The 13,849-nt window shown below is 31.8% G+C and overlaps 1 protein-coding gene across 1 annotated transcript; it reads left to right on the top strand.

Annotated features, from left to right (window-relative positions):
• The first annotated feature begins 7,921 nt into the window (after positions 1 to 7,921).
• Positions 7,922 to 10,668, top strand: LOC107007779 (heavy metal-associated isoprenylated plant protein 33). Its single transcript, XM_015206548.2, has 3 exons — positions 7,922 to 8,402; positions 8,646 to 8,721; positions 8,806 to 10,668. The coding sequence occupies exons 1-3, from the start codon at positions 8,373 to 8,375 to the stop codon at positions 10,341 to 10,343; spliced, it is 1,644 nt and encodes a 547-aa protein (XP_015062034.1). The 5' UTR covers positions 7,922 to 8,372; the 3' UTR covers positions 10,344 to 10,668.
• Positions 10,669 to 13,849: the final 3,181 nt, after the last annotated feature.

The following is a 13,849-nucleotide window of genomic DNA, read 5'->3' as shown; positions in this document are numbered from 1 at the left end:
ATATTCGTTTGTGAAAAAATCATGTCAGGTGGCATGTACAGTTGAGTTGAAAGTTTTTTTACCGATTAAGTTTTGATATAAGATTCTACTTGGGTCAACTTCAAACGATTATATCTCTTAGCATATAATAAAATAGGTGGCACGTGACCTATCAAATTAAAGATCTACGAGTTCTATTTTTAGTGCCACCAAGTTTACCTCATCTCAAGTTAGAGTAAAATGTTATGCCTGTTTTATTGAAGCTCTATCATGCCATCGATGTCTATGACTGACACTACGAATGGTAGAATTTTACACTGGCCATTTTTTTCTAGAAATTTCATGCACGTGTTCCAGGGTTATTTTAGTCATTTTTCAAGATTTTTAACCCTGTTCAAAGTTGTTTTGAGTGTTTTAGCCGAGTATATCATTCAACTAGCTAGTTTTCCTCTCGAAATCATCAATATAAACATTCTAAGTATTTAGAAATTCTCTTTAAACTCATCTAGGGTTTCTCTTCTCCATCAAGAACCTAAAACCTTCAAAAGAAAATTCAAGAAACAAAGAGAAACTTTACATCCAAGGTTTTTCCCAAGTTCTTCCACTCTAAAAACTTCATGAAACAATTTCCTCTCAAGATTAAGCCAAGATTCCAAGCTCAAAGATTTTCTCTAAGAAAGCTAATGTTCTTCCTCAAGCTAAAGATAAATAAAGTATCCACTAGAGTTTAGTCTAATAACTTCATAATCAGGTATCTAATGCTATTAATAGTATTGGACTAGTTCGTCCTCACGTCCTACATCTAAATTTTGTCCGTAAGACTTAAATCAAATATTCTACTGAAAGATCTATGAAATTCTAAATTCGAATTGTATTCTTATTTCGAATTTTGACTTCCTTGTTATGAGATTATTGGATGTTCATGCCAATGATTTTAAATTTTAAAATTAATTCAAAAGTATTTGAAAGATCTTTTGAGAAGAGTTTAAGGAAACACAAATGATTTTGGAAGTACTATTTTCACATTGAGAAAAAAATTATTATTTTAAGAAGAGCATACATAGTTTTCAAAAGTATTTCAGCCAGATAAAGAGAAGTTCAATTACCCCTTCAAGATTTTTCACATTGAAAAAAGAGTACAATATTGAGAAAAAAAAGTATGAAGAATTTTCATTGTATTTCAGATATAGTACAACTTCAGTTACGTATCTCTTAAAGAGGCCTTTTGAGAATTATTTCAAGCTAGAGAGTACGTTTGCATTAGCTTTCCCTTACATTTTGAAAGTAGCATTGAACACCAATTTAGAATAAGTTCAGACAACTTAAAATTCATAACCTACACCACTAGCATAGATAGGATCGTGTCTCACGACAGTCGACTCCTCACCTACCTCAAGAAGGTTTTTTTAATGGATCCACCAATTTTGTTGTTTTCTGTATTCTAACAAGGTATAAAACAGCTCTGGCAATGTGGGCAAGACATTGTATCATCATGAGGCTCATAATGATGGTAGTCAGTTAGAGAAACTCCAGTACAATAAAGAAAGTAAAGTATAATGTATTTTTATTTATATATCTAAATTCAATATTTACTATTGTTGCATTTTGAAGTTAGAGTTTAAATGATATTAATCATGATATATGCTATACTTGAGTTGAGTACTCTCAGTCTTTCAGTTCATTATTTACTATTGCTGCATTTTTACAAAGAGTTTAAATGATTTTTATCATGATTTACACTATTCTTCAGTTGAGTACTTTCGTTAAATCAGTTCAGTATTTACTATTATTACATCCTTATAGAAAGAGTTTAGATGATTTTTTATCATGATTTACATTATTCTTCAGTTAAGTTACCTTTAGCCTTTCAGTTCAGTTATTTGCATTGTTTAATTCAGTCCTACTACATACTCGTACATTCAATTTAGTGGTGTCATTCAACTTGCATTGTCACGTCTCAAGACTACCCTATTGACGTAAACACGAGACCTAAGATCACGAGTGGCCCCAAGCTAACCCTGAGCTCACATATCATAAGTATACTAACACAACTGAACAAAATATACTATGTGAAAGCTTAAAAACATGATATAACTGAAAGATGGGGAATACCCAATAGTGATCTGAATATATAAAAGTACTAAGAGTTTAGTGACACTGAACAATCACTCAAAACCTAATGCTGCATCTAATACTATGTATGAAAAAGCTTTTAACTGACTAAAGTTATTGGGACATGTCCTTAGCTAACCATAAAAACTAAAACTGAAATAAAAGACTGAAATTGAAACATGTTTAGTGTCGTTGAAGTATGAGGACTCACAACTGATGATGCTAAGTATGGATCGAGAATCGAACAACGCGTGATCTGAATTATGAGAACCTGATGAAAGAATGTAGCGTAGAGTATGTGTCAGTACTTGAAATGTGTTGAGCCTGCATGATATAGAATAACTAAACAAATAAGTAAGTTGATATAACTGAGCAATGACATAATTTGAACAATAATGTAAATATATAAATATGTTAAAATGAACTCAACTGAATGCAATGATCAAGTACTGATTATTAACATGACATACTGAGACTGAATACTAAAATTTAACTTAAAGCCTAGTCAAATTCACTGTGGGAGCTGCTATTAACCAACATAAAACCACCTGAGCTAAACGTAGAGTCCGATGTATACTCCCCATAGAGAGGAACCAATATACCTTGCCAAGGATGTAAAGAACAGAGTGCGTGATCACTAAATCTGATGCCCAACATAGGCGACTTATAATCTTACACGAGCACGTAATTCTGGGACTATGAGGGTACATCGAACCATAGTCCATCTCGGTACCAAGTCGAGTCCCAATTAAAAATGTGTATAACACAAAATAACTGAAATACTAGATTAGCTCAATGTTCTGACATGCTATATGAGTATGCAACATTTATATGTTGACAAATGAAACATTCAAAATCTGAGGTATGTATATCTGTTTAGCTGACCTACCAAGTGTAATTCATGAACTAAAAGAATCTACACAACGAGGATTTTGAGTTTCATGCAAGGAATTAAACAATGATTCTAAGAGAATATGATAATCTGATTAAGAATATTATAACAATTAAATCACAATAGATATCTAAGGCTTTAGAAATTCTAAGTCTAAATAAGATATATGAATAAAAAAATCTGACTGAATTCTAAGGACCTAATGGATGAAAGGAATGCACTAGTGAAATCTCATATACCTGGTGACGGAATTCATGGATAAATCTTTTGATTCAGGCTGGAATTCAAGAAAACCTTTTGTGTGTTCTTGAGGGGTTAGGTCGACTCTTTCTTTGCTTTACTTTAAGTTTGATTGAATTTTCGGTGAATGAATCGATTAGAGTAAAGTTTGACTAGAATACTAGGCTAAAAGTTACCAAAAATGACGTAGTTTAGGTGTCCAACACATAGGAGAAAAGACCAAAATGACTCTAACTTAAAATCTGAAGGGGGGTCTTCCACGAATCCTATGACGACCTGTCAAAAGGACCACGACCCGTCAAGTGGGTCATGGTCCTTGGCCAATGACTTCTAATTTTTGGGTCCCTTCATGAGCCCTAACACGGCCCATGTGAAGGACCACAGATCGTGAAGGATAATGTGATTCTTCACTTTGCATGGGGGTTTGCTGGTTTAAGGACGATATATGCCATCACAGCCCGCCATCAAATTGTATGTAGAGAGGCCCATGGTCTGATGCCAGAGCCTGGATGGTGCTTCCTCGCCGCCACGAGCCTTCCCGCCGCTTGTGAGGTAGACAATGGCCCCCGAAGGGCTCTAGGTCCATCATTGTTGGGCGGGTGTGAGCCACGAGCAGGTCGACGGACCGTGATTTCTTTAGAGTTCGTGAAACCTGTCGTAGTTAATCATTTTTATTTGTTCTGGTCTGATAAGTTCTGAGGTGTTACATGCATCTTTTTATAATGTAGATTCAGGTACTTAGGATACTCAACAAGAGTTTCGTTAAAATCACTTCATCTATTCGTCGGCTTTTGAGTGAGGCCTCCTTGCTTTTGGGAAACTCCAATTTTTATGAGTTATTAGTAGTAGCTTTTTTAGTTGTTTCGGGTCTTGTACCGACACTCGTCTTTATGCAATAGAGGCTTCATAAATAGACAATTTTGGATAGACTTTTAGTTTCAGTTGTGTTGTAAAAAAACTTATATTTCCTACTTGGTATATTCCAAGAGTTTTGAGATTCAATATATTGTCGATTGAGTCTTTCTTTCAATTTGTTGCCTGTATATGTTTGAGTTAGTCTTTCGCTTGTAGTCAGCTAGAATGAGGTTCACTTAGAGACCGACAATGGTTGTCAAATGCCTGTCACGTCACGTCCAAAGTGTATGCTCGAATTATAACATCTGTCAATATGATTGATATTTTTATTATAGATGAAGTTAGTTGATATTATATTGCACTAGTGTTATCTCTATTAATATGATTGATTCAATAGTTGATATTATATTGCATTAGTGTTATCTCTATTAATATGATTGATTCATCTATTTTGATACCAAATTTTATTTGATAATAACATTTGTACTCAATGATTTAGGAGTATGCAACGAACATACTTTTATATTTTACGTGTATGGCGATGATGTACATTTAAAATTGTCTCTTGCATGCATGAGCCAAGCATCATGCACCAACATGTAGCGGATCATCTTAAATTAGAGCATTTTTTTCAATCGGCATCGACGTATTCCACCATATCTAGTGATGAAAATAAGAGACTTCAATTCCTATATATGTTTAGTAAAACTATGAGCAAAGCTGAGTAGTGAATCTTGTAGGGCTTGATAACGAATTGACTTAACATTTTGTATTTTATAAGAGATATTAAGATGACTTATAATAATATGATGTATAAGTGATCTAACTAATTTTTTTTGTAGTATTTGAATTCATTGAGTAATTATTTGTAGAATATCTTTTGCATGCTTTTGTTAACTTAATTGGGTGTATTTTTTACACAATTTATCTTAAATTCAAAAAATATGTTAGCTTTTCTAGATTCTTTATCTTGAACTAGGAGTGTTAACACAATTTTCACATGAAATATCAAATTTATCTTTATCTTTATAATTATATCATCTACATAAATGAGAAAAATAGTAATTTTCTTGAGTAAAGTAGAATGGTGAACCTCGTAGAACTTGATAATAGAAATTAACTTGACTTATACTTTTATTACATATGTTAAAATGACTCATAGTAAGATATATAAGTCACTCAATTAGTTTGTCTATACAATTTTTGATCTATAAAAGTTTTTCCTCTATTTTATATAATTCACTTTTATTGAAGTGTAAACTTTTTTGTAATCATTAAGTGGAATAAAGAGAGTTATCCATAATAATACAAGACGAAGGAATTGTAATATAGTTCAATATGAGAACTCTAGGATATACATCCAATTTATACACAGAGAGGAGTCTAATTATCTCCTAATTACTTAAAAATAAATAGAGGGAGATCCCTTTGGGATGCTAAGCTAGCGTTTGGTCATAAATTTTCAAATATTTTTGTAAATATTATATGGGTGAGAATTTGAGTGAAATTTTATCATGTTTTTTGCCATAATATTTGGAAAATTTATTTCATTTTTTAATAAATATAACTTATACCCATAAGTTTTAAAAACTATCAAAATTAACCATAATTTGTATTACGTAGCAAAATAGAAACGTCGATATAACAAGATTCATGACTTCAGCAACAAGCTGAATCTTCGTTGCAACAAATAAAAAGTACCATCCATGACATTGGATCAATGCGATAATTTGGAGTGAGTGCAGCAAGCATCTTTACATACATCATGAAGTAGACAAAGCACGTGACTCTATTATCCTAAACCAATTGTTCGTCATTTTCATCAACAACTATATCATCACTTTCATATTCACCGAATAGTTCATTAATATTTTTGGTGTTCATGTAAAAAGTTTGTAATAAAACGCAAACAAATACTACAGATTATGTTTTGTGAAAGATAAAAGTTTGGTGTAGAATTTAAATACTTAAAAGTTCCCAATAATGAGATTTGCCCAAATATTAATTTTTTCTAGTACTTGAGAATTTAATTTATTTGCCAAATAATTATATAGACAAACACTATTTAATTACCTAAAATTTCCCCAAATTTTACTTGAAAAATCTATGACCAAACGGGTCCTAAATAATGTATAATCGAAATTATTAGCACTATAACAAAAACAACTTTTAGCGGCAGTAAATATTGACCTTAATAAAGAGTGCTAAAGTCTTTACCGTCACTAATTACGTGCAATTAGAACCAATATCGCTAAAGGTTTTAAGAACATATACAAAGAGTGTTAATTGCCGCTAAAATATATATTTAACAACAATTAAAAAATAATAGTCGCTAATGATTATCTTTGATGTAGTGTAGTCATATTCACTTTAATTAGGTCCTAAAAGGTTTATATTTTAGCAAGATATATTCTCTCTGTCCACTTTTATTTGTTATTTTGTGTTTTTTAAAAGTTAATTTGACTAATTTTTAAAGTTAAATTAGATTATGTTAATTAGATATGTTTTAAAAAAAATAGATATTCAAAAACCATATAAAAATACTATAAATTACAGTTTTTTTGCATATCAATATAATGAAAATATACATCATAAAATATTAGTCAAATTTTTTATAATTTAACTTTATAAAAAAATTATAATAATTAATTGTGAACGAAGAAAGTTTATTTTTTATTGGTAACGACAAAATATAAATCAATAAATTGGACTCAGAACTATTAGGTAACTACATAAATAATTACACGTCAAAACAGTAACTTTTTCGGTCAAATACCTCCTCTCTTTATCAGATTAAATATAATTTTCCAAATTATGAGAAAGACCTAAAAAATAAAATAAGCAAAAAAACTCAAATTGACTTCCTTCCTTCCTTTATTTTCAAGAGAGTCCACTATCGAACTTTGTTTCCTTAAATTATGAATAATATTTGGCCATCACATTATTTGCATTCATTAATCAAATTTGTATAATTGAATGACTTTTTATGAATTTTTTTCCAAAAACATGGTAAATATCTATGTGCGTAACTGTTTCTACAAAATGAAATAATTTAATCTTAATAAAAAAATTAAATACACATTATTTATCAATTATATATTGACTTGATATAAATAAGTGATACTCAAAATTTTAATCAATAAATTAAATCATGGAATGAAAAATCATTAAAATAATTAAAAGGAAGTTTTAGAATTGCAGTAATTTGCTGCATAAGGTCCAAAATTTGAGAGTAATATTTGCTTCCTACCACATTTATTACATTATTACCTTGTTGGGATAAATTCTGCCAAGAGTTTATTCATTTTTGTTGAATAATAAATAATTTCTTTTATTTATCAGTTTTGTCACTTTCTTAGTTTTATTATACTTTGCTGACCAACTTACAACCAACTCACAACAAGCCATTAAGCCAAGCCAAGAAGCCAACTAGTTTAAGTCATCCAAGCCCCTAAACCAAAAGAAGTAAATTAAATGTAAAAAAGGGAAAAGCCAAAAAAAGTTTTCTTCTTCGGATAATATTGACTATTCCTTTCGTTCTGTTTTAATTGTCATGTTTTTTCAAAGTCAAATTTTAATTAATATTTTACTATATTTAGATACAAAACATTATAACATATAGTATTTTTTTAATATTGAAAAACTTTTAATCATAAATATCAATTAATATAATTTTAAAAATTAATTAAATTAATTTTTAATAAGAATAACATGAAAATTGAAAAGAGACGGAGAGTTTTTACATTTTCTTTTATTTTCCAAGAAAGCCCTAAAACTAATAAAAGTAAATGAAAATTTACAATAATAAATAAAGGGCAAAAACAAAGAAGTGTGAGTGAGAACATTTATAGGCCACCCTTCTCTTCTCTTTTCTCTCACTCTTTGTGCCAGTCTGCTCTTTCTTTGAGTGTTTACCTCTTTCTCTCTCTTTTTCTTTAACTCTGAAATAGAGGAACTAGAGAAGTTATAATAATGTTTACTACCCATTGCTGAAAACTTTCTCCTTTTCTTCCTTCTCTAAATCACTTCAGTTTTCTTTTCTTTCTCATCAAGATTGGTGTTTTTCCTCACATTTTGCTCTTTGTGTTTGTTTGGTAGAACCCCATTTGAGGAAAAAGAAAAAAAAAGAATGGAGAAAGGGGGTGTTTGAGTTTTTTAGTGTGTGTGTGTGTAAATTCACCATTTTTGTGTTGATTTTTAGTTTCTTTCCAGATCTATTATCTATAAAAATCTCATCTTTTCTCATTTCAATATTACCCCTTTTGTTTGATTTTTTGTTCATCAGCTTGGAGATATGAGTAAAGAAGAGTTCTTGAAGATCCAGGTACTTTTTTCTTTCCTCAATTGGCTCATTCTAATAATGTGTGTGTGTGTAAATTGTTTTTTTTGGGGGGGTTGCTTGAGTTTCTAATTCAAGATCCTCTGTTTCCATTTTTATGAAGTAATTAGTATTTGTTTGAATGAAAGATCAAAACTTGTTATGGATTTATTCACTATTGTTTCTGAGAAAGTTAATTACTTTACTCTGTTCTGTGTTGGGTTTGGCTGGGTTTGCTTGTGCATGCAGACTTGTGTCCTTAAAGTCAATATACACTGTGATGGGTGTAAGCATAAAGTAAAGAAAATCTTGCAAAAGATTGAAGGTATTATCCCCAAGACTCAATATATGAATATCCAAATATGATTTATATATGGCTTGTTTTATACTCTGTTTTTAAAATATCCAGGGGTTTATAAGACAAACATAGATTCAGAACAAGGAAAAGTGACTGTTTCTGGAAATGTAGAGGCTGCCACTCTGATCAAGAAATTAGCCAAGAGTGGGAAACATGCAGAGTTATGGGGTGCTCCCAAGGCTGTTAACAACCAACAAAATCAGCATAATAATGGTAAAGGTGGCAATAACAAAGGCCAAGGCCAAGTTCAGAAAGGTGGGAACAATCAGGCTAAAGGTGGAGGAGGAGGAGCTCAAATGCCAAATCAGCAGCAACTTCAACAGTTGAAGAATTTACAAGATCTGAAGCTGCCCCCACAATTCAAGGACTTGAAACTTCCCCCGATGGGGAAAGACCAGAATCCAAAGGCTGTTAAGTTTACCATGCCTGAGGTGGATGATTTAACTGATGATGATTTTGATGAGGATGATTTGACTGATGATGAGGATGATGATTTTGATGAGGATGAGTTGGATGATGAACTGGATGATATCCCGGCGAAGATGAAGGGGATGATGGGCCCAGGTGCAGGTGGTGGTGCTCAGATGAAGCTGCCAATGATGGGTGGTAATGGAGGAGGAGGAGCTCAGATGAAGCCACCAATGATGGGTGGTAATCCTGGAGCTCAGATGAAGCCGATGATGGGTGGTAATGGTGGGGGAGGTCAGATGCCTAACATGATGATGATGAATGGGCAGCATCCTCAGCTTATGAAGGGTGGAAATGGCGGTAACAATGGTGGCAATAATGGCGGTGGTGGTAATGGGAAAAAAGGTGGTGGTAATGTCCCTGTTCAGATTAACATGGGCGGAAATAACGGTGGTAAGAAAGGCGGTGGTAATGGGGGAAATCCAAATCAAGGTGGAGGACCACCTGCTCAAAAGGGTGGCAAGAATGGTGGAGGGCAGCCGAGTGGTGGTGGACAGAACAAGAATGGTGGCGGTGGTGGTGCTGGCAATATTCCTAACATGAATGGGAATGGGGCCAAAAAAGGAGGTGGAGGAAATGATGGGATGCCTCAAGGCATGCCAAACAGGATGATGGCTATGAGTGGAGGTGTAAACATGGGCCAGTTGGGAAACATGCCTAATCCAATGGGGCAGATGGGTCAAATGGGTGGTCTTCCAGTGGGCCAAATGGGTGGTCTTCCAATGGGTCAAATGGGTAATCCAGTGGGGCAAATGAGCCATGTTTCAGCAGTCCAAGGCCTACCAGCAGGGGCGGCAATGGGGGGCGGTGGAGGTGGAGGTGGTGGTGGTAATGCAGGTGGCTACTTCCAAGGTGCTGGTCCTGAAGTCATGGCTGGCAATCCTTACTACCAGCAGCAACAAATGGCAGCTATGATGATGCAGCAACAACAACAGCAGCAGCGTGCCAATGGGAACGAGAGGTTTCAACCAATGATGTACGCTCGACCACCACCAGCTGTCAATTACATGCCACCTCCAGCACCATACAACCCGTATTACTACGGCCATCCACCACCTCCAAGTGATAACTACAGCACCTTCTTCAGTGATGAAAACACCAACAGCTGCAGTGTGATGTGAGAAGTGTGGCTCTGCTGCATTCATCATAGTCTAAATGACTTCCTTAGTCTTTAATTAATGCCATAATATACAAAGGAGATTAATTTTCCCTTTGATCCTTACCTTAGCTTTGTTTTACTTATTTACCTTTTTTAATCCTAAGATTAGATTAGGGGTTTAATTTCATGATAGAGTTTAATGGTATATGAAGTCTTTAGTAGAGAGAGAGAGAGAGGAGGGACATGGAATGTTGTAAGTTGGAAGAAGATGTTTGTATATGTTTTATATATCTTTGATCAAGAAGAGCAAAACAAATAAAATTGGAAGAAAATCGTATCTTTTTTTACATTCTTATTTATCTAAAGACTAGATGAAATGTTATACTGTCAATTAAAAATAACCTATGATCACTCCTTTTTCACTATCTATGTGATAGTTTAAACAAATGGTCATCTCTGCTGCTGCTGCCTCCTCTTTTCAGTTATTATAGTGTCCTCCATTTTGTTAGTGAAATAATGGAGAGGAGCCTATTATGGTGGGGTACATGTCCTACATGCTCATTCATTATTATGGAATATGTACTTGGTCCCACTCTCTTATCTATCACTCTACCCTACAATCACAAACCCTTAATATCAAAAATTCTTATAGAAACACGTTACACGGACTAAAAAGAAAAGTATATCGAGCCAAGCAAGAAATATTGGATGGAACTTAGAGTTGGTATTTAAAAGTATCCAGTGTGTACTATATTGATTTAAATGTGATGAATATAGGAATTAAGAGAGTAGTGGGGTAGGAGGTGTAGGAGTAGCATAATTGGGTATAGTGGGGGAAGACAGATCCATGAATGTAAAGAGTAGCTAAATATAAATATTAATGTACTTATATATAACATATATGTATATTTTATTTCTATAGAGAGGTAGAGAGAGCATGTGATGAGTGATGGAGACAAGCTAACCACTTTTTTAATATCCAAAAAATCTAACGGCGTTGACACTTCGACACCATTTTTCTCTACTCTTTTATATATATAAATTAATTAAAAATATAATTACTTAGCTAAGTATATAGTTATAGTGTGTAGATTCTTTTTTTTGAATTTTAACATGTTATAGTAAGTTATTTGTTATACTTTTTAGAGATATTTTTATCACTTAGAGAGAATTATTGAAAACACTTATAATTTTGGAGTAAATTATTAATTTTATTTTCTACCTATTGTTATTCTTAAAAATCAAAATTCTACTTGACTAACTAAATTTATATACATATTCAATGTGACAAATAGTCTCAAACTCTCGTAAGAGCATGAAACTCTTCGTTGAAAAAACAGAGTTCAATTATTTTACAAGATAGGAGTATTTTTAAATTCAATTAGCATAATAATTGAGTTTTAAAAAACTGATAATGATGTATTGGCTTCTTAAAGCACCTCCTAATTCTCTTTTCTTCTTCTAAAAAAATGTATACTTATTCATTTCTTTTTTATGGAACAATGTTCTTGCGTGGATAATTCATCAACAACTAAAAACTCGAAGTAAATTACAACATTACAAATTAAATTTAGTGATCTCTTAAATAAAGGATAGAAAATAAGATCTCATTTTAGTGTAAGATAATATTATTTATTGTGGTACTAATTAAATGAAGTGGAAAGATGCAGAATGATAAAAGAAAATCTAATAAAATATGAAAAAAATACAAATAAAAAAAAATATAACAATGAGACAAAGTACAAACACCGTGGGGCCCCACCAGAGTGTGATTGGTGGTACTTTTAGCCAAAAAAGTACAACTCTGTTTGCAGTATCTTTTTCACAAGTCATAACTCATGTACAAATATGACTTCTTAATGTGTTATATATACACAAAGCATTTGGATGTTACTTTATAATCACTCTCTTATATTTTGCAAAACTTTTTTTGTAATTTTATTAGTACTATACTCTTCTAATTTCAAAATAATAATCCAATAATATCATTGTTTTTAGAGAGATTATCTTATTTATTAGCTTTTCAATTTAAAAAGTACATCACAAACTGTGGATGTAAAAGGAACATTTTTTCAATTTGAACAAGTCTAAATTTTGAGACCATATAATAAAAATGTTTTCAAATGTGTAACTGTATATTTTGAAAAATGTTTGACTTCTAGACTTCCATTAAAGACCAAAAAAAAAAGAACACATTTTACTATTCAAATTTATAAATTAGTTACTCTCTCTGTCCCTATTTACTTGTCCATATTTTATCTTTTAGTTATCCCTATTTATTTTGACAAATAAAGAAAGGACAAAAAAAGTTTCCCTATTATACCCTCATTTAAACTTTTTGAAAATTTCCAAATTTTAATCCATCCTTTTTGAAATCATAATTAATAAGGGTAATATTATAATTTCACTATGCTAATAATTGCTATCTTAATATGTGTGTCATTTCTAAAGTAGACAACCAAATAGGGACAGAGAAAGTATTTCTTCTGCCTCGATTTAAGTGACTCATTTTTTAGTTAATCTAAAAAATAGATTTATTTGTATATATATATATATATATATATTTGTTTATTTATTTATTTTTTTGATATATTTTTATATTAAGTAACTATAAAACTGTGAAATGTTTAATTTATACTTACTGAAAATATTTATAGATATACAAGCATCATTTACTTATTTTAGATTATAAATTTTAAAATATTATTTTTCTTTCCTTAACTTTATGTAAAATCAAATAACTTAAATAAAATGGAACGAAGAAAGTATAATAGTAGGCATTGCTTTTTGGTTCCTCCATGCAAATAAGGGGGGAGAAAAATAGGGATAAAGGAATTAATCTTCCTGAAAATATGTTTGCAAGAACCAAATTATTCAATGGGTGAGATTCAAGGAAAGTTGTTTGGTCACATGAGGCATTCATTAAATTGTAGCTCCAGATCCAAAACTTATAATTCTGCATTCCTTCTTTATGTAGACACCTACCACCCCCTAGTACATTTTAATGCTCTACCTTCTTCTTTTTTTTCTGTTCAAGATACGATATTTATATTGCTAATTTAGAAAGAATAAAATCGAATTATCTGATAAAAGAGAAAGTAACTTTAAGTGTTACACTATATTCTTTGGTGGTTAATGTTATATTGACTCACCTTAAAATTTTTATATTGGTCACATTTTACAAGTGATTAATCACTTTCCTCTTGACCTTTATAAAATTAATTTATTTCATATAATTTGAAATTTTAGTTTGAGTCTACAAGTTTGAGTTGTTTCTTTTCTTGTAAAAACGAATATCCAAATAAAATATTCATATCAAATTGCCTTAATTGTTGCTATCACAATCATCTAAATAAAGAATTTGTGAAATTAGGTCTTAGGCGTAACTCATACCCCAAAAGCTAGCTCAAAGGGAGGAGGATTGTCCAAGCCTTATAAGGAGTCCACCCATGTCATTAACCACCGATGTGGGACTTTTGTCATTCTTTAACAGAATTTATGCAAGTAATGAAACCATTACTGAGGAAA

Source organism: Solanum pennellii, chromosome 1 (assembly GCF_001406875.1).
Source record: "Solanum pennellii chromosome 1, SPENNV200".
NCBI classification, from domain to species: Eukaryota; Viridiplantae; Streptophyta; class Magnoliopsida; order Solanales; family Solanaceae; genus Solanum; species Solanum pennellii.
Note: the sequence above shows the minus strand (reverse complement) of the source record. Positions and strands in the feature narration are given on the sequence as shown.